This window comes from Oryzias melastigma, linkage group LG12 (genome assembly GCF_002922805.2).
Source record: "Oryzias melastigma strain HK-1 linkage group LG12, ASM292280v2, whole genome shotgun sequence".
Taxonomy (NCBI): domain Eukaryota; kingdom Metazoa; phylum Chordata; class Actinopteri; order Beloniformes; family Adrianichthyidae; genus Oryzias; species Oryzias melastigma.
The window spans coordinates 14,966,808-14,988,844 of NC_050523.1; the positions used below are offsets into that span (position 1 = coordinate 14,966,808).

Below are 22,037 nucleotides of genomic sequence, written 5' to 3' on the forward strand. Positions count from 1 at the left end.
CTCAAAATGTTAACATTTCATTCTTGAGAAATCTTTACTTTTTCCCACAATTTTAAGATTTTGTCTTCATAACATTTTTATTTCATAGCATTTAATTCTGTTGTTTCTTTTGTCTTCCTGCACTAGTTTAGGGAGTGCAGCAACACATCGTTTTGCTTTTCTTAAGTGTTCAGCTTGGGGGCCCCCAGGGCTTTAGGTGCCTCAGGCAATCGCCTACTTTAGCCTAATGGTAAGTCCGCCCCTGGGTGTAGGACTGCTGCTCAGGAAACATCGGCAGTAATGCAGTGTGAAGGGTTTTGTCTAAGGACCCATTTATTGCGCCACTGGTGGGCAAACCCTGGTTTCCCCTACGCCGTTATCTTTTGATTTTAAAGAATGTGAGATTACAGAAATAGTTTCTCAGTACCAAAAACATGCTATTGAAGCAGATTTGTTGCGATACTTCTTATTTTTCCACATGAACCCCATCTCTAATATACAAATATTTCTTTATCGTGTCTCAGAGTTCCATCATTCACCCACTGTTTAATTTTTTTAATTTTCTGTATTGATAAATCACAGCATTTTATGTCTTTTTCTTTAGACATGATGACTTTCCGTTTAGGACATCAAGTTTGGAATTTTTAAAATTTCCTCTTTAATTCTAGAAATACAAAACAAAACAGGGATTGTAAATAACAATTAGCCCAACTGTGCAGGAAACATTCTGAAACTATTGTGGGAGTCCATATTTGCCTTCTCCTCGAGGAAGATCAAACTATCTGAGGCACTTGTCATGTTTCTGCTTGATTTACAGGTTCTCCTAACAGGGTCAGCAGCCTGCAGAACGGAGCTCTGTGGATGATCCTTAACGCTGCTGCTGACTTTCTCATTTTAAATCATCAAAATCACTTCCTATGGATTCAAAGCTCTCACATTTTTCCTTTTTTTTCAGTGGTAAACTTCACAGCACAGTTCTTTCTAACCACCTTCATGTGTCTCTGCCAGTAAACATCATCTGGCGGTCCCTGAACCACGCAGCCAAAGAACACAAGCTAAACTTTTCAGCTCTGTGATGCACAATGGTGGAATGATCTGTCTGGCTCCACAAGCTCAGCTGCCTCAATACCACCATTTATGAACGACAAAGACAAACTCTTTCCTATGCGTCTATAAAAATATCCTCACCAAAATAAGAATACTCGAGTATACTTTTTTAAAATTAAGATAGTATACTTTTAGTTTACTTTTTAGGTACTTAAGATAAACTTCACAAGTTCATATGTTAATGTTAAGTATACTTGGATTATACTAAGAAATATACTGCAAGTCTAAAAATATTTTGTAAATATATTTGTCACTGTCCTTAAATATTTTTTACACAGCAATAAAAGTGGAGTAGATGTATTTTTGGGATATATCTAGTATATTAGAAATGTATTTCAATACATTAATCAGTAGAAGTTTATTACTTGTCGGCTAAAAGCAAACCTTAAAAGTTATATTAGATATACTCCAAAGTGTAGTTTCATTAACTTAGAGTAAACTTAAAGTTTTAGTCCCAAGAAGTAACTTATTAGTAAACTGCCAGTATATTTGTATAGCACACTTGTGTAACGGGTGCTGTCAATCGAAAAAAATAAAATAAAAAAATTCATTAATCACACTTTTGGATTGAGATTATTTGTGATTAATCACGATAAATCGGAATGCTTTACTAGATCTATTTTTATGATAATGTGCGGCTTTTGAACAAAAACAGGCCAGAAAGTTTTGTTTGTTCATTTTTATTGTCTGAAAATGTTACATTTATGGAGTGTTTACTCAGATATCCCAGAAGATTTTTTTGTGAGCACAAATGCATCAACAGTAAGAGAAGAAGAACTCTAAAGACTTTTATGTTTTCAGTATTACTCCAAGAAAGGAAAGACGCTGACATACAGTCATAAGAAACAAACATTGTTTTTTAAATGAACATTATTTTTATTTTCATATTTCCTGAAGTGTATTTGGTATTTTTCTATTCTTAAGTGTACTTTAAATCATATACTTGACATATACTTATTTTTGGTCATTGTAGTGTAGACTCTGACTAGGTTTTCCCTCATTTATAACTGTTTTGGATAAAATGTTAAAGCACTAAATGGAGATGACCATCTCTAATCACCTGATCACTGCTGCTGGTCGTCGCAGTGCCCCTGACCGTCTCTGATCTCCATCTTAAACTCAGCTACACCATCATCCCCTCTCTTATGACCATCTTTCTCCTCTTTAACCAAACTGTTCCTTCATCTATTCCTTCCTCTTACCCGTTGGGTCTTCTCATCCCTTCCCTCTGACCGATGCTCTCTCATCTTTCATTCCTTCCTCTAACCCATTTGCTATCCTTATCCACCCAACTCCTCTGGTTTTTCCTTTGTGCCTCCTCTCATTAGGTCCTATCTGGGTCTACAATCAGAGCAAACTCATCAAGATGTGAGATGAAACCCCACCACTCCTTAACTCCAACACTGCAATGCACTGCAATAAACGTCGATGAACTGGTTGCTTCTACTTTAAATCGTTCTTGCTCGTAAAATGTAGATTAAATAAGGAGGATTGGTTCATGTTCTGTTATCAGATTTTGTGTTTTCCTGGAGCTACATGGTTTTATTTGATAATCGTCCTCAGCAGCTCCTCTTTTAGATAATGATATATTAGATTTATTTATTTATTTCAAATCTTGGTGAGGTTATTTCTCCCTTTGCTCACAGTTTTGCCGTGTTGAAGTCTGGCAGTATCAGTCATCTTCTGAGATTTTTTATTGAAGCCTTAGTTCCTGTTACAAGCCTGGTGTCTCCACCGTTCCTGACACGACATGATTAATATGTGAGGCGGCCGTGAGCGTCACAAGGCACGTAATTGGCTCATTAAAGGGGTTCACCTTTTGCTCACTCTGAAAGTCACGTGATCTTATTGCTCAGACCTGAGGTGGAGAGCGCTGCTGAGTTTACCACACAGCTGAGAGAGCAGCAAAAGACAAATGAGCGTCTCACTGTAGTTGGATGTGAGGAAAAAAATAACTATTTCAGAAAATTCTGAAGGATATGACAACGCAGCACATCTGCCAAGAACAAATAAACCGTTACAATCTAAAAAAATCACACGAGGACTAAATTAATTAAAATAGAAGAGCTGCATTAAACCGGAAAATTAAGGGATAATTGTGATCAAGATTCCAGACTTTGTAATATTATTATTTGCTATAACACAATAATGCAAAATAACATGAAATCATGCAAAGAAAAAAAAATAATAATTTTTTTTTTCCAAAATACACTTTGATAATAAAATGTGAGTTTATTTGGAGCTTTCTATAGTGTTAATTTGAAAGGAAAACAGGAAATATGCATGGCTGCAAATTCAGGAAACCATTCAAAAATGTATTGAACTGTTTAAAGTGTTAGCATAAAATAAAAACAGCAAAAAAAAAAAAGAAAAAGTTGTCAATGCATTTTATTAAATGTATACAAATCTGCTGCATCCGAGCCCACGAACTAAAAGAAATGTAAATGTGGGAGTTTTTTATTGGACGAAAAGCTGACTCATCAGTGATCGGGCGTGCACTGTGTGACACAGAACGTTTGGATTGCTCCATAAATCATGTGGTGTAATTGGCTGAGATTTACATAAATCCTCTCAGAAGTGCACCACTGAGTGCGTCCTGCTTCTCTCCACTCACACGCATAAACACACTCTTCTTACCTTCTTCACCGCCATCATCACAAACACACACAGAACCCACACACTTATACTTCTCCCCCCCGAGCACGCCGGCGCCTAAACATCCCCCTGAATTCTTTGACAGTGGCTGCACTGTTGCTTGGCAACGAGGAGATGAGCAGTGTCATCCAGGGAGCAACAGGGAAGACGAGGGGAGCAGAAGTCTAGACTTCTCTCACTGTTACTTTAAAGATGTTTAATATATATATATATTTTAGATTTTAGCAAGACCTGAAAGTTTGTTTTATTTAAGTGAGGATTCATCCACTCAGTTTCATTTAGTCTAAATCCGGCATCGATAATTCCTAAGATCCCGTCATTTCCTGCCAAAGTATTCAGTCTGAGTTGGTTTTTAGTGCTGACAAGGTTGTGTTTTCTAAAGACTGGGCTTAATGTACTGGGGTCATTTTTAACTGAAGCAATTCTGTTTAAGTGCTTGCATCAAACAGCAATATTGGCCACCTGGGATTGAAAAAAAAAATCCAAGCTTCTGGACAGGAAGTCAATTTATCTGTACCACTGCCAGCTCTACTAGACCGTATCTGTATCTAAAAAATATTCTTGAGGTTCATATACTGTAAATGTAGAAATCCTTTATGAGAAATGAAAAACAAACAAAACTCATTTCTATAGTTTATTTTTTTTAGAATTAGAAAAATTTGAAAAAAAAATGTGTTGGAAAAAGGGCTAATAAGTAAATTTGATCAAAACCTTAACATTTGTGAAAAAAGTAATGTTTTGTTTTGTTTTTTACCATTTTTTACTCTCGAATGATGTCTATAAAACTAGAAATAAATGTTCAAAACTCCAGTGAAAAATTAACAAATCCCATGACTGGACATAAACTTTAAACTTTAAGTTATGTTTTTTTCCTTTCTTTTGAATCATATTTCACAGTGTTGCAGGTCAACATTTGCTAAAATAAAAAATGCTATTATTATGTACAAACTTCATCCCCTTTCTGCAAAAAACGCAGTGAAAACATGGTTTAAACTTACATGTTTGATAACAAATTTTACTTTTCTATCCATGACAATCAATGCGTAGCAAGCATAAAGAGTCAGGATGAAAAACTGTACAATGAGTCTACCTAAAAAGCAAAAAAAGAAATACAAACCTGTCTTGTTTAGTAAAGACAAAGGATTAATGCATTCCATCATATTAGGAGCTTTAAACTGTTTAGCACTTTTCAATCTGTCAGAGTGCAGAGTATTTCTCACCTGTCTTTTCACTTTTATTCAAATTGACTCCAAGATTTTTTTTTCTTTGCATTTTCTGCTCAGTATAATAGAGAAAACTACTGTAAAGGTTTGTTTGCTCTTACAAAATTAGCTTTATAGATTTTTTTAAGTTGTTTTTTAATTTTCCTTTTTGAATTACTTTATTTTTTATTTATTTTCAATTTTTTTATTTCTATTATTTTTTTATCTATTTATTTTACTTTAAAATTTTTGTTTCTTTTTTTAACATTTATTCTATTTAATTTTGTTTCAATAAATAAATAAATTATACCAATTTTAAAATTGACACAGAGTTAAAAAAAATGTTGAGTAGGGAGAAGAAACACCCCAAAATAAGTTTAATAAACTCTTAAATTAGGAAAACTAATTTTTTTTTAACAAAACATGTCTTCCCTGTGGAGCATGCAGGGTGTCATGAGGGGGGCGGGGTCCAGCCTGCCTGCCGCAGCTGCTGAGTAAGAGGGTATGTACCACCACTCAGACCCTGACTGACAGGTATTGACCTGGCCAGCCAAAAGATGTCTCTGTGGGAATGCTATTGATTATCGCCGCTGCAATAAAGGTCCCGGATGCCTGTGAGAATGTCACATCTCTGTGCTGCTCGTGAGCCCCAACACACAAAGACTGAACCAGCCCGTCACATCCAAACCCAGGCTAACAACAGGGCAAAAACTGGGACAATTTGGTTGCTCTGTGGTGACATGGAAATAAGGAACAATGTGTTTGTGGTGTAGCATGGTGTAAAAATGAAATGTTTTTAAAATTCTTACAGTTCCACCTCATCAAAGGAATGTTAAGTCGGTGGTAAGAAAATGTCAGAAATCTATAGAAATGTGAAAATATAAAAACGGAATCTTAAGAAAATAAAACGACCCTTGTTTAAAAAAATGCTTCATTTTTCGTCTTGCAAGAAAATTAATCTTATCAATAAAGTTTTTCAATAGAGTAATAAACATGTCTTAATGGCTAGATAAGAATTCTTGACTAATTTTTAATGTTTGCTGTTTTGAAGCACTTGTTCAAGGCTAACCAGAAGCAAGGGAGCACTTCTGAAAAGAGAAAAAGTCACAGGAAATGTGGCTGTTTGAGAACAGGAGATTGATTCCTCAAAACTTGAAAAAAATAATAATAAAAGGCACCAATCTCATGACGTCCAAATGACTGATGCCACATTACACACCCTCACACTTTTCCAGTTTGACTCCCTTTTTCCCATCACAGCTTCCTTCCAACAATCTGCACAAAACAATGAAGATTTTCTTTTTGTGCTCCCCCCCATTCACACACCCCGTCACACAAACGCCATCTCCACCCTTGACCTCGCTGTGAAAAGTTAGCGCACCCAAGGTTGAACTCGCCCAGATCAGCTGCAGCCACCAATGCTGGGAAAGTGCCCCTTGCATGTGTCCATGACAGCGTGTGTGTGCCCCCGTGTGAGTGTGAAAACACTCGGGGTGTCATGAATAGGAGAGATTTGACCCCCCGACCCCCGTGACCTGTCCGCACAAACAGCCCCCTTTAACCCACGTCGGCCATTGTCAGCCTTGACTCCTTTCGTTTATTCACAGACTGAAAATTCATTATAGACCACTTTGCTTATTATTTACCACCTACACTCATGCGTCTCCTCGCGGCTTTCTCCAACGTTCTTTCCATCATGTTCATTCTCATGCTCTGTTCCCATCCCTCCCCTTTTTCACAGCCTCAGAATCGTCCGCATGGAGCAGATGGAGGACTAAATATTTGCATACTTAAGTTCATTGAGACTGATGTGTCCACACACCCATATGTAGGTCATTTCACAATAAAAAGGGAATAAAAATATTTAGAAAAAGAAAAGCATTTCATCTGAACATTTTTTATTCTAATACATTTTTTTTTCTATTTTTCTAACTAAACATCAATATAGAAATGTCTGCAAAAACAGCAGAGGATTGTTGGCTATAATTGAAGTTCACTGACTTGACATGATTCCAGTGATGTTACCTCTGGCCTATTTTTCCTTCATATTATATTTTCCAGAATGTTCCAACTGCTGATGCTTTTTGAAACATGTCTGTAGAAAATCTCTAAAAGAGACCATGGATGAAGCCACTCCTTAAGTGGCTCCAGCGATCAAACTCAACATTTGAGGAAACTTAACCAATATGTGTCCATCTTTACGATTAATAATTAAACAAATTAAACTTGCTGACTCATCAAATATATATAAAAAAAGGTTGGCTAAAGCCCCATTTCCATTTTGATTCAGTTTATTTTGCTTTAATCCTATGGACGCCACATGCTCCCATTGCTTATTTTAATAAGCAATGGAAAAAAGAAAAAAAATGTTGTTGTCGTCTCCACTAAAGAAATAATGGGAGAATGAGCTGGGTAAAAGACCAAAACAATTTATATGGCAAACCAGAAGAGTAAATGTTACACATAAAATGAAAAATAAGGAGTTTTTTGATGAGAATTTCTAATAAATAATCAGAAAACATTCTTAAAGACCCACTCCAATGAAAAATGTGCTTTTAACATGTTTTTGTAGCATTTTTTTTTTCATGATGGAGGGCATTTATGAAGAAAATTAAGATTAAAATTGCATTTTTAAGTATTTATTTATTCAAATAGTTGAGAATCAAGAGCAGATTAAAATATAACACCTTATATGGTGTTTTCCCCAACCCTGCACATGGAATCACAACCATGACAAATGGAACATTTAAGGGCTTTCTAAATTTTGAAGGAAGGACAAAACTAGAAATAGAACAACTGCAAGTTTATTTTATTACACCTGAATGCACTATTTAAAGTTAATTACCGAAATGATATAACTTTAATCTGGATGTGGAGATTTAAATGTGTTGGTATGATGGCAATAGACTGTTGTGGTCTTATGAGGTTTTTAGTGAGGTCTCCATAAAACTGTTTCTAACAGATGCCATCAGACTGGTACCTTGGCAGTGTCTCTGCTGGCTGTTAAAGGGCAGTCTCAACCTTTTGTGGGCTTACGATGAGTTAAAATATAACAGAGAGTATGAGAGCCTTTTTAAATTTATAACAAAATACTTTCCTAATTTAGTTTTTCCTTCTGAGACTTGCATCTTGCCACTAAGAGAGTGCAGAGTCTGATGATTTTGAGTTTAGAAATCCGTTCTAAGGTGGACATCCCCCTTGATTGTTCATAAGCAGAATTAAGTGCAGTGAAAAACTACACACTTGTGATTGTTGTAAGTGTAAAATCAGCAGTAAAGTTGAGGAGGGTCAAAGGGCTCAAGAGGAAGTTCAAATTCAGTGCATGTCTTTCCTAAAGATCAAAGAGCTCCCTCTGCTGGTTGAATTTCTGAATCGCAGCCTGACAAAATTGTATAAACTTGAAAATGTAACAAAAAAATAAATTTTTGTACATTACACTTTAAATATTTATTGTTTTATTAGTGTATTTTTTAAAGTTAGTTCAAGTTGGTGTTTTACTTCTAAAATCAAAACCTTTATGTCATTTTTATTAAAGTAAAAGGAAAACAAATAAGGACACCTTCTAATCTATCTCTTTTACTAAGCAACAAATAATTCCATGTTGTATTTTTTTTATTTATATAGATAGTTTGTCACAGTATAATACGTTTTTTTTCCTATTAGTGTTTGCAGCATTGTCTCCTCAGGGTCTCCGTAGATTTACGTTTTGGGGGATTTTTTTCCCCCTCCTTCCTGCAGCTGCTGACGCGTACAGGGCTCACACAGCCTCCTCCATGTTCCCGCTTCACTGCTTACTTTTAGGGAGCCTGTTTTTCCAGGCAGGGGGCTACTTTTCGGAAGAAAAGTCCCCGGAAGAGTCGAGAATGCAGCCTCCGACCGTGGTCGTCGCCATCATCGCCAGAAACGCCGCGCACGCGCTGCCGTACTACCTGGGGGCTCTGGAGAGGCTCAACTACCCCAAAGACCGCATCTCAGTGTGGTGGGTGTCCCGCTTTTCGCCCCCTTCTAACCCCCCCGTTCAAAAGGTCAACGGCGTTTAAATGGGTTCCTGAAAGGAGCGGCGTCCCACCCCCGCCGGGCTCTTCACAGCTGCTTTGTCCCAGCTGAGGATTTATGCGCCTCCAAGTTCCGTTCGAGCGGGACTTTTAGACTTTAAAAGCACCTCGTGGACGTATAGTTCAGAAATATTTAGGTAAAAATCTTAATATTAGCTGAACATATGCCGGGAAGTTTATAGTATCACAACTTTGTGTCAACTTTTTAGTTTTTACAGGGGCGTAGCAAAATTTTGTCGGGGCTTTTGTAAGGGGGGCCCCTTCTACCTCACAAACATTGTAAATGTAAAAACTATATATATATATATATATATATATATATATATATATATATATATATATATATATATATATATATATATATATTATATCTATCTATTAATTTTTACTTTGAAATGCAATATGTACAATTAAATAATTGTAAAAATATATTATAGTGATGAAAGTAGAAGGAAGCTACCCAATGAAGACAAAACTAAAGTGGAGGAACCCAAAGCATGTGTGAATGGTTGTCAGTGGTGTGCAAACGATGAAGATGGTCAGACTGGAAGACCAAAGACAATACACAGACAAAAGTATAGTCACGGAGTGGAGTAACCCTGGATTTACATTGGTCCATCCGTTGATACAAACAGAACATTCATTAATTATTTGGAATCATAGATAGTACATAGAGAGGACTGGACTGATCATCCCCTCCCCACTAGCTTTCCAAATAGGAAGTACCTGCTGGTCCCAGAAAGCCAAAAATCCCAAAGACTTCTATTGAAAAATAAACAGCTACTCAGTCATTCTTTTTGTCAGAATAACCATTCTTGATCTGGTGTCTTTTTCAACATCTTCTTGCTAAATCTATTTTTCTCCACGATATAAATATTTTTTATTGCAAGTTATTCAAGTTATAAACTAGCCAATCAGATACCTCAATAAGAGTATGTGGTGCCCACTGGCCCTACCTCAAATGTTCGAAGCGTTTGATTGACAGATTATCTGACCAATCACTGGTATCTAATGTTGTCTGGTCCCGAAATGGCGAAATTGGGCAATATTCGTGTTGCAGAAAAATGGCGACTGAATTGACTTAATTTTGTTGGAGCCCGACGTAACAGCTTTGTTTTGTCCATCTCTATTCATGCCAATGGGAAAGACAGAAAATTTGTGAGTAAAACTCTAGATCTGATAGAAGTGATAGTGATCAGGTTTTTGTATTAAGCCTGTGCTTTGTTGCTCATTGCAGGGCAGCCACGGATCATAATGTGGATAACACCACAGCCATACTGAAAGAGTGGCTCACAGTCATGCAGAAGTATTACCATTATGTTGAGTGGAGACCCATGGACCAGCCAACGTAAGTTCCTCTGTTGTTGAGCTTATGTGTAAATCTTCCTAGTAACATTTTCATCATGTCACTTTGTTTTCTTGGCTGCTGAGAAAAAATAGGTTATTTTTGGTTCAAAAAAGAGGGATATATGTCACTCAGAAAGGGTTAGTGAAGTGAAAGCCTAAAACGACGCCTAAGTATTTACATCCCAGGGGTATGAATAATTGTAAAAATGTTGCATTTTTAGGCATAAAACAGACAAAGAATGACTGTGCAAGTCTCATCTTGTCTGTTACGTTCATCAGTGCAATCACAGCTGTAAAAAAGTACTTCCAAAATAAAAGTCTGTTTCAAAGCAAAACTAATCTATAACTTTTGTTTCTAAATTTGCTTTTTTTTGTGTGTGTCGACTTTAAATTTAAATTTCTCCTGTTTGTTTTATTTCATAATCTTGTTGCGTCTTGCTAGGCTTGTCATATTGTGACTCTCATTGTTAAAAATTGGCAATAATAAATAGATAATAAAACTTTAGAGGAAATTTTTACTGGTTTGTTTGCAGCCTTTGGTACTGAACACTGAGTCTATGTTTTTGTTTGTTCATTTCAGTTATAATATAATTTGTAACACATTTACTACATATATTTTTAGCCCTATTGTATCCAATACAATATAAATGAAAATATATATATATATTTTTTAAAGAATCAAAAAAATCCTTTTCGCTGTTAAGTCTTAAGCCCAATTTGAATTATTAAGCTACAGACTCTTGACCCTCTCTGTTTCAGGTCCTATGCAGGAGAGCTGGGTCCAAAGCACTGGCCCAACAGTAGATATGAGTATGTGATGAAGCTGAAGCAAGCGGCTCTCAACTTTGCTAGAAAACATTGGGCTGACTACATTCTGGTAATAAGACCAGCCTTAATGTTCTTCTTATTTATTTGCATCTGCTTTTATTGTTAAAGTAAAATAAAGAGCGCTCTACTGTAGCGTTAACCATCTCTCCATGCTTCAGTATGCAGACACCGACAACATCCTCACCAACCCCGACATGCTTCAGCTATTGATCGCTGAGAACAAGTCGGTCATCGCGCCGATGTTGGACTCTCAGGGAGCGTACTCCAACTTCTGGTGTGGCATCACTCCGCAGGTGAGCGCCGCTCAGAGTTTGAGAAAACGACTTCTCGGGAGCTGTAAACATTAGTGCGTGTGTTTTAGGGATACTATCGCCGAACGGCAGAGTACTTCCCCACTCGCCACCGCCACCGATTGGGCTGCTTCCCTGTGCCGATGGTGCACAGCACGGTGCTGCTGAACCTGAGGAAGGTGGGCATGAAGAAGCTGGCTTTCTACCCCCCTCATGAGGACTACTCCTGGCCGTACGATGACATCATCGTGTTTGCTTTCTCCTGCCGCGCTGCAGGTTTGTCAGCAGTTTTTTTTTCTTTTTTCAGCAGACTCCTGGCTAGCCAAAACACTATGATTTATAAAGAACCTTTTAAGAAAAAATATAATTTAGTACTTAATTTTGTTCATGCAGCTGATCTCTGTGAGGTTGGTGAACAAACACAACTGTTACAGCTGTATTTCAATTTGTTGAGAGAATCCTAATGGGTTGAGAGATTCAAATATTGATTATTTTATCGACTTATCCTTCAATTATTTTATGAATGGTTTAAAGAAAAATTGTTTCATTTTTCAGTCATATCAAGCTTGACCGTTAGCGATAAAACTGCACTGAAGCCGTCTTCGTTTCCTCTCAGAAATTCAGATGTACCTGTGCAACAAGGAGCGCTACGGTTACCTGAACGTTCCGGCCAAACCGCACCAGACCGTGGAGGACGACCGCCTAAATTTCGTCCACCTCCATCTGGAGTCCATGAGTAAAAACTGTTTCCTTATCACTTAGCAGCACTGTTGACACACGTGCATCCCACAAGGATCCTGTTATCATTTCTGCACTGAAGCACATTTTGTGTTTTGATGTTTTCTTTTCTAAATCTTTATGTTGTAGTTGATGGTCCCCCAATGTATCCTTCTAAGTTTGTACACATGTTCCCCAAACAGAGGGATCTCATGGGATTTGATGAGGTAAGATACTGCCTTTAGTAATGTAAATTCAAACATTGTTCCTATTTATGATCATGTAAATTTTGTTCAGAAGATGACAAAATATATATTTCTATCATTTTGAAGGAAATTTTGTTACTAGTGTGAATTGTACCTCTAAATTTTAACAGATTATAAAGAAATATTCCCTTAATAAAGAGTTTAAAGAAGCAGTTTTCTTTCTGATGTCCTCAGATTTACCTGATCAACTTGCGGCGCCGGCCTGACCGCCGAGACAGGATGCTGTTCTCTCTGAATGAGCTGGAGATTGACGTTAAGGTGGTGGACGCTGTGGACGGAAAGTGAGTTCACTCTTCAGAGCTCTGGGGAGTTACTGAAACTCTTCAGTCACGGGGTGCAAAAGCTCAGCGTCAAAAGCAGTTTTACTAAAGTTGGTGGATTTATTAGACGATTTAAAGAATGAAACACCCACTCTGATCATCTTTTGATTTATTTTAAAAGTGTTCCCAATGGTCTTTTGATTATGATTGTTGTTTTTTGTGTTGTTTTCTGGGACATAGATTGTTTTAACTAAAAGATTTTCCATCTTCCTTAGAAAAGTTTGAAACAAACTGTAAATTTTGAGAGTTTTGAACTTTAGCAGAGACTGTGAGCTTGTTGAATGCATGCTTAGTATCATGTGAATCTCTTTGTGTGTTTGCAGCGCACTAAACAGCAGTGACATTAAGATTTTGGGGGTTGACCTCCTCCCGGGTTACTATGACCCCTTTTCTGGGCGCACTCTGACCAAAGGAGAAGTGGGCTGTTTCCTCAGCCACTATTACATCTGGAAGGAGGTGAGAGATGGACAGTTTGTGTTAAAAAAAGCATTAAAGTCTGGAGGAGACACTTGGCTGTTAGATATTTGGAGATTTCATTTTAAAGAAGACTGGATTTAAAAAAGAAGATGTTGAACTGTTCCGATTCTCCTCTTCGTCTCCAGATTGTGGACCTGCAGATGGATAAAGCTCTGATTCTGGAAGATGACGTTCGCTTTCAGGCCAACTTCAAGCGAAGGGTGCTCCGGCTGATGGAGGAGGTGGAGCAGGTGGAGCTGGACTGGGACATCATGTGAGACACTTGCTTCTGGTTTCAGTTTGGTTTTATGTTCGAGCTACACGCTCCTGCAAATGTTTTTAGTTGAAATTGCCCCAACTATTCCCAGCGCTTCTTGAATCAAGATCAAAGTATGTAGAAATGGTCTGCTGGCAGAAGGATGGGATTTTTCTGGCCTGACTTGTGTCCATATTGTGTTGGTTTTTAACACATGTGGTGTGAGCACTTGAAAAATAAGGAATGGGGATAAAATGTGAATTTTCCACTTCACGTTTCTGCAGATACCTGGGCAGGAAGCAGGTGAACCCTGGAAAGGAGGAGGCGGTGGAGAACGTTCGGAATCTGGTGATGGCTGACTACTCGTACTGGACTTTGTCGTACGCCATCTCCCAGCAGGGCGCCCAGAAACTGCTCAACACAGAGCCGCTTTCCAAGATGCTGCCCGTCGATGAGTTCCTGCCGATCATGTACGACAAACACCCAAAGTACGTAGATCTCTTTTTGGTTTTGGCCCAAACACAGGGCTAGAGCTGCGTGTTTGCAGTCCACTTGAATCCTCTGGGGATGCAGTGACCTCCATCATAGAAGCAGCAGTCTATAATCTTGTGTGACTGAAACAGCTCTAAAGCTAAAAACAGAATAAAACATCTGCTCTAAATTTAGTTTTAAGTACTGAAAAGTACATTTTAATTTAGTTTTATAGAGTTCTTTGAGAAGGTTTTATTTTTATGAAGTTTATGTTGAAAAGTTGATTTTAACGCCCATTCTTGATGCACTGCCAAAATGTAACATTTAGAGCTTTAAAGTTTTTTGGGGAGCAATGATCCTGTATTTTAAATGAAGTAATAGCGAGAAATTAAAAAAAAAAGTTTCATTTGGGAGGTACTCTACTAATGTAGAACATTTTAAAAATTACATTTTTGATATTATTTTTGTGTAACTTGAATTGTCTCTCTACAAAGTAAAGCATTTTTGGAAGTAATTTTAATTATTAATGACTTTCGGGTTCTTTCTTTAATATTCTATTATTATAAAAATTAAATCTTTAGAAGTTTTAGAAGAGAATGTTTTTATTTTTTACTAACATAAATGTTTATATTGAGACAATTTAATCCATGTTTTTTTATTAAATGTATCTAGAGTTTAAAAACAGGTCAGAAGGTGGTTCAGAAGTAACATTAATTACAATAAATGTGTTATTTTACTGCATTTAATCCAACAAATCATCAGTAAAGAGTAGAAAAGAGGCCTTCAACATCCCTAGAATCCCAAGCATCCATTTCTTCCTCATTGTGGTCACTCAAATGTCCCAGCAAATGCTCCTGGTCCTTAATACGAAAACACATGCAAAAAAAGCATTAATAATTTACCCATTAAGTGGGCTGACATTAACTTAACTGAAACAATGCTTATGTGATATTTGGATTAATTTTTCTCTGCTGTTGTGTTTTTAATTTCTTTATGGAAGTTATGACTTTAGAAACCTGTATTTCTCATGCATACCACCAGAGGGAGCTATTTTACCAAGTATTCTAAAGTTTGAGATGTTTTCTGAGTGCCTCCTTAAAGACACACTTCAATGAAAATTATATTCTAACATGTTTTTGTGATGGAAGACATATACAAAAGAGTTAAAGATTAAAAGTATGAATATTTCTTTATTTGAATTGTTGGATCAGGAGCAGATGGCAGCAGATTGACGCAGTAACTGTGATTGGCTGGCCAAAGTCTTCCTGCTCCGCTGCAGTTCTAAATCCTCCACTTGCAGAAAGATTTGGTTAAAAACGGCATAATCATAATTAAAGACCACTGGGAACACTTTTGCAAAAGATTAAAAAAATAGTTGAGACACTTTATCCTTCCATAAAAGAACACTAGATTATACTGACACCTTCGATGGATAAAAGTAGACCTTCATTTTCAGATACTTCTCTCTGTCTTGCAGTGAGGAGTACAAGTCCCATTTCCTGAACAGAAACTTACAAGCGTTCAGCACGCGCCCCCTGCTGGTGGAGCCTTGTCATTTCGCTGGGGATCCACAGTGGGTGAGTGATACAGAGACGTCCACTCTCTGGGACGATGATGCCGTCAGGACTGACTGGAGAGGTTCCCACAAGACCCTAAAAGGAGCTGGACCGGCGCCCGACATGCTGTCTGTTGGCTACAGAGATGAGCTTTAGTTCAGCTCGGGAGGAGGTGGGGAGGAGCAGGAGGTCCAGAGGAGCCAAAGAAGATGCAGAGATTTCTCAGGCACGGCATCTATTTGATACACTCTAAAACTCATGGACAGATTTACTTTTTCCAAAGCATTTAAGCACAATTATTGCTTTTTTAAGATACTCTAACTTGTCCAAATTCATTTAATTTGCAATTTTCCTAAAAAAGGTCTGCAATGGGAAAAATTAAGCATTTTTGCCCTAAAGATTTTTTTCTTTTTTTTTGCTTAATTGTTTTTTTAACGATGCAAAAAAAATATATATTTTTTCTTTTTTTTTTTACCCGTACTGACCTGAAACAATTGCATTTCTTGTTCCTTAAAAGTGTTTCTGATTAAGTTATATATCCTCCTTGTAACTGGATTAATGAGATTTTATTTAATATTCTTACTTTCTACAATTTTACATGTTTATTCTGTCTTTTTGTAAGTTGGTATAAATACTGGATCACCAAAATATTACATTTTTTGTTCATTTTTGTTCTTTATGGCTGTTGATGAAATTAATTACTTTCAAAAAGAAAAAAAGTGCAAAAATGTCATGAATATTTTGTGAATGTATATCAAGAGAAAGTTAACTTTGTTGAGGCATCATTCTTCTCAGAGTTTAACTTTTATTAGTTCTGATTTTGTCAAATTGTACTGAATGAAAGCGAATAAATAAGCAAATAGGAAGCAAAAATTGACTTTAATATGAGTCAAGAAAATGTTTATGGATCTTTTTTGCTTCTTCTGGAGTGTGTTCTTTAAAAATGCATTGAAAGCTCATTTTAAGAATATTTTTTATTGCTAATCTCATGCGGTCATGTTTGTATTCATTCTTCATGCTCTGATCTTAAATTATCCTGAGCTGTTTCATTTTCTGCTTGTCCTAATTTATTTCGTTTCTGTTGATGTGTGGGAAAGAGACGTAGGAAAAATGTGCTGCATGGAATCATGGGAATCATTTCACCTCTCGGTGCCTTGGAGAAAATCGTTTGTATTCATGTTGTTTACTTTTTTGTGTCAGTTTCTCTGTAAATACTCTAGATTTCTATAGAAAAACAAGAGAGAAGTGACACTTTGCACAGTCAATATTTCTGGTGTTTGTGAATAAAACAGTTTCTCTAAATTGTGAAGTTTTTGGTGTCAACCTTGTTGCAGTGACACACTACCACCACTAGAGGGTGACATTACAGCAAGTCACATTTCAGATTTTTTTTTTTTTAATGCACACTGTAAAATTTTAACTGCTGAAATGAGCAGATAGCTTTCTCTTCAAGTCAATTTCTTGGGGTTTTACTTCATTATCTGTAAAAGTGGGAGCAATAGTAGGAATTAAACAAGCTTTGATAACAACTCTATGAAATAAAGAACTATTGTTCTCTTAAAATAGAAGCTAAGGCTCAAGAAATAGATAATTGTAAATAAAATCTTAAACTTGATCTTAAAACTGACTAATTTAATGTATTCCTTTTGTTTGTATTAAGTTTTTCATATCCATGCACTTTTTATTAATTTGTTTTTTCTACATTCCATAAACAGAAAACTCTGATTCCTGGAGTGTAAGCATCATGCTATTGTTCAGAATGAATGAACAGCAACAAACTGTACAGTACAGTTACCACCTCCATCGTGCACACAAACATTCATGTGCATTCCACAGTGTTTTCATTTAGCATCATGGAAAAAAAGATGTGCAAAGTTCAAAGGTTGCACTGCAGTTCTAGACACTGAGCGCACAGCAGAAAAGAAGAGTAACAAGGAGCAGCTCCTGCAGTCAGCTCCTTTCCTGCTCAAAGCTGTATGAACTAGACAGAACCTCCTCTCCCAGGAGGAAACCTAAACTCAGGCGTCCTTATTGGCTGCCAGTGAGGAGGTGTGGAATCACTGGGGTCAAGTCAGCAAGCTGTGCAGCTGAGCTGCATGCTTGTATAATGTGTGCAGTTACTCAAGCAAAAGTCTCTGGCTTCCTCAGGATCTCAACACTGAAGCCGACGGCACATGCAGCTGTCCAATATGAATGAGAGTTAACAGCATGCTCTACTTTTGCTTGGTTTGCTTTAGGGCCTGCAGGGATTCGAACCGCAGCTGCTTCTTTTACAATAAAAAATAAAATTATTTATTTCAATGATATCGTTTATGAACATAAAAATAGAATGTAAAACCATGCTGTTATTAAGATACGAATAATTTTAGGAGAAAAAAAATTATGAAAAGTTTCCAAATAAAATGCATGAAGTGCATGTTATTTCTGTGGTCCTAAGCTATCTTATTCAATAAGAGTTATTTAGTCTTAAGTTACTGTAGTCTTTATATACACACTAAAAACACACCACAACAGTAATAGATGATTGTGTAAAATTTGAATTACATGCTATATGTTTGTTATTTTTAAATAAAATACGGGTGAAAAAAATAATATGATTTTAAATGTTTTTTTCTTTTAAAATGATACATTTTGAGCTGCGGTGCATGCTGGGAAATGTGACACAATCTCGCTAGGCTAGCTAAGCTAAATCTCGTTTCTATTGAGCGGTCCGGTGCGATACGCACGGAGCAGTTAATCCTGGTGATGAGCGTTTCCAATCAGTTAAGCCCATAGGAATTTGCTCACCCTAAGCACCAGCCTCACTGGTCAGTGCCGGTACTGCAACATTTTGTTACTTCCTGGTTGGCTTCACGCTCCGCCTACCAGTGTTGAGGTTGAGCCATTGACTGTAAAAATAATGGACTTAGCGAGCACTGAGGTCCCCCATTGGAAATGCATTATCTCCTCTCCTCGCGAAAGTAGGCCGCCGCTTTCACCGTCAATTCCTGAAATGGACACCGCCATTTGCAAACAATCTTCAGCGATTGGTCTGAGTCATAGCTGAGTCATGGAATCTACAGGAAGTACTGTCGCCAATCAGGAGTGAGTTTGTTGCAACCGTCCGCCTCTTTCCACGCCTCTACCACGAGACCGCGGATGTAAACAGCTTCCACTTTAATCAAGGGGGCTCGGGAGAATTGTACAAGTCATTGTTGAAGACTTTGAGGGAGAACCATTCCAACATTTGATTCTGTCAGCGGTCCTTTGGAATTTACTTACATTTATTCCTTTTTGTCGAGATAAAAGGAGCATTTGGGTGACGTCGTGCCCAAACTGCGCGTGCTCCCGTCTCGCGCGCCACAGCTTGTCAGTTCTCATGCGCGGCTAGGTTACAGTCTGATCAAATGGACGTGAGAAGCGCGTTCAGCTGCATTTAAAATAAATAACCATCCTAACAAGTGAACAGCTGGATCTTTTTTCTGTTTGAAGATACCATCAGGTCCTTTAATGTTTCTCTCGCGCTCCTCAGACGGCTGCGTCTAATTCAGGCTGAATCTGGAAAAGTGCGGCTAAGATGAAACTTTGGTTGGTGATTTTATGCGCATATATGCAACTTATAATTTATAAGCTACAACCAAAACAGTGAAATAAAGAAAAACAAACGTTAAACAAACAAAAAGTCCAAAACACACAACCTCAGAGTGAAATCTATTTCTACAGAGTAAATCCTCATCTAAAAATGTCGACAGCATGCTCCTCTTGTTGTTTTAAACTGCTGCATCGGTACATTCCATTGAGGAAAACAACAGTAGAACAATGACTGGTACATTGTTGAATTGTAAAGTAGGTGTTAAAAGGTCTTCTGACGGACCCATTGATGAAGTCTGCTCCCATTGGCCATCCATCATATGTCACTCAAACCCCCCAGACGTTCGACGTCAGACCCACAAACGCTTATTGAGCCATCTGATTGGTCAATTTATAACTCTAATAACTTGTGATAATGGAAAATAATCTTTAAAAAAATAGGATTAGAAAAAAGAAGTTAAGCAGAAAGCAGCAGAGGAAGAATGATTATTCTGAGATGTAAAATGACTGAGAAATAACTGTCTGTTTCTCAATGTAAGTCAATGGGACTTTGGCTTTTTGCCATCCAGTGGTACTTCCTATATGGAACACGGAAGTAGGGGGGCTTGCGCAGTCCAGTTGTTTTATATACAGTCTATGAGCTGAGCACACTCAGAGCGGCGGGAGGAGGGGCTGAAAGCTGGAACAGCCTCTCTATCCACTTGGTTTAGCTGTTCTGCCTCTCCAAAAGGTTCGCATTTTTGTACATTTCTCCTCAAAGGCTTCGTTTCTCTCCCTTCAAGTCTCCTTTCCTCCATTTTGCATAATTTGCCGCGGGTTTGTATGCTGGAATTCCTTGTAAGTTTCCTCGTGGACCGGCAGAGTAACTCCTCGAAGTTACTCTGCTTTTTGAGCCTGGGTGTTTTTTTTTTTTTTTTTTTTTTTTAGCTTTTCAAAGTCGGGTTACAGACCGTAAAGTGGCACGCTTGCTAAACGTGTGTTTTAAACATGTCGGGACAGGGTGTGTGATTGTTAATTTAGCTGAAATTAACGTCACGTCGTCAACCAAAGAGGTGTTAAATTGACTACCTTTAGGACCTGGCAGCCGTTTGAACTGATGTGGTCCTAAATATTTGTTTATTTTGGTCAGCCATTGATTTTTTGCCTTTATTTGATAGGTTCTTAACATTTTGTTCACATGTTTGTTTGCTATTGACATGACGTAAGAAGACACGCGCGAGCTTTTTGGGAGGAGGGTTCTAGCTGAAGCTGCACAGTTTAGAGAACTTGATCCAAGTTGTTGTGAAGCTGCTGCTGAGGATCATCCCAGGAAATATTAGTTTAGAAGTTCTCAAACAAAACAACTTAACATTTTCTATAGCTCTAAATTTAACTTCTTAATAGATTTAATTAACTCTATCCTAATAATTTTCCAATCTTTTGTAAGAAATTTTCAATAAGCAGCATTGTATGATGACAGAACAGTCAGAATTCAGAAATAAACACGGTCTATTTCACAAATGCACACACTCCAATTCACAAATATAAATATATGCAAACGTGCAATTTACATTTGGAAGTGCAGACGTTGTTTCACAAATGCACATGCTTTTGATTTACTGTCAACATTTTTAAATATTTGGCTTAAATGTAGTTAAAAAATAAACAGGCTTTTATTTTGTACCCCCCCCCCTTTTTTTTTCTAAACAAAATACATTTTTTTTACATCACAGGCCACTATAGAAAAAATATAGGCATTATTTTTTACTTAAATTGGTATTTAATTGTTATTAATTCAATGTGAGATACTCAATTTTCAATAACAATTTATAAAGTAGATATATATATATACCGTATATATATATATATATATATATATATATATGCTGCAGTCTTCTACTCTTACTGTGATTACTGGGGATGTAACAATTCATTTCCTCAATTTAGTTCAAACCCCAATTTTTTTGTTATGGTTTTGTTTCCACTGGATACATGATTTGTGTATTACAATGCAGTGAGTTTATGTTAGTTTTTTTCTTTGTAGATATTTTTAGAAATAAATACCTTAATGTTAAAGTAATCAAACTCTGAATCATTCATAGCTGCACATTCTATAGTGTAATGCATATTTTAAAGAATCTGTTCTTTTGTGGGAAACACTATTAAAAGTTGTTGGAAGTGTTCGATGCTAACATGTTGTTCTTGTGTCAGGATTGTCCGGAGTCTTCATGGCTTTTGTTGGGCGAGCAGTTCAGCGGGTGGCGTTGGCGGCGCGGCCTTCTCTCTCCCCTCTATGCCGGACAAGTTCTCGATCCTACAGCTCAGAACACACCAACGAGAAAAATGTTCCCTATGAGATGACTCTAAAACAGGAAAGTGGGAGCAGCTCAGGACCCACAAAGCCTTTACCCAGGTTTGTTTAACTCTTTGACAACAAATAATTGTTTATTTAATTGCTTCTAATACTTTCAGAGAAAATGAAGGGATTTTTAAGGAAGTAGTTGCGTCTCCACTGTCTCAGATCAGCAGATGTGGTTGTGATCGGAGGAGGCAGCCTGGGCTGTCAGACCATCTACCACTTGGCTAAAATGGGGATGACCAATGTAGTTTTGCTGGAGAAAGACAGACTCACCGCTGGCACCACCTGGCACACTGCAGGTATGAATCTGAAGGTGTCTGCTGGTGTTACTCACCTCATGGTGAGACCTTGGCTCATTCCCATGTAAAACACGACCTCTGTGTGTGGAGTTAGGCTTGCTGTGGCAGCTCCGTCCCAGCGACGTCGAGGTGGAGCTCCTGGCTCACACCAGAAACGTGATCAGCAAAGATCTGGAGGAGGAAATCGGTCTCCACACTGGCTGGATCCAGAATGGAGGACTCTTCATTGCTTCCAACAAGCAGAGACTGGATGAGTACAAAAGGCTCATGTCGGTAAGGATAGAGGTTTGCTGGACTTCCTGTATGACGGTGTACAAGATATGCT

At 37.5% G+C, this 22,037-nt stretch overlaps 2 protein-coding genes across 6 annotated transcripts in view; both read left to right on the plus strand.

Moving 5' to 3' along the window:
- Nucleotides 1-8,619: 8,619 nt before the first annotated feature.
- On the plus strand, nucleotides 8,620-16,810 carry cercam (cerebral endothelial cell adhesion molecule). The gene is made up of 12 exons (XM_024257768.2): nucleotides 8,620-8,922; nucleotides 10,236-10,346; nucleotides 11,105-11,222; nucleotides 11,332-11,466; nucleotides 11,535-11,739; nucleotides 12,080-12,199; nucleotides 12,331-12,407; nucleotides 12,621-12,727; nucleotides 13,090-13,222; nucleotides 13,369-13,496; nucleotides 13,763-13,966; nucleotides 15,427-16,810. Exons 1-12 carry the CDS (start codon nucleotides 8,717-8,719, stop codon nucleotides 15,659-15,661), a joined length of 1,779 nt encoding a protein of 592 aa, XP_024113536.1. The 5' UTR covers nucleotides 8,620-8,716; the 3' UTR covers nucleotides 15,662-16,810.
- Nucleotides 16,811-19,680: 2,870 nt separating this feature from the next.
- sardh (sarcosine dehydrogenase) overlaps nucleotides 19,681-22,037 on the plus strand; it is a 29,256-nt gene continuing 26,899 nt past the window's right edge. The window contains exons 1-4 of one of the 5 annotated variants that reach the window (XM_024298905.2): nucleotides 19,681-19,912; nucleotides 21,266-21,467; nucleotides 21,576-21,712; nucleotides 21,807-21,985. In XM_024298905.2, coding sequence (XP_024154673.1) covers nucleotides 21,283-21,467; nucleotides 21,576-21,712; nucleotides 21,807-21,985 — 501 coding nt within the window. In that variant the 5' untranslated portion in view covers nucleotides 19,681-19,912; nucleotides 21,266-21,282. The remainder of the gene's footprint in view (nucleotides 19,913-21,265; nucleotides 21,468-21,575; nucleotides 21,713-21,806; nucleotides 21,986-22,037) is intronic. The other 4 variants (XM_024298904.2, XM_024298901.2, XM_024298903.2 and 1 more) reach the window with 4 other exon arrangements.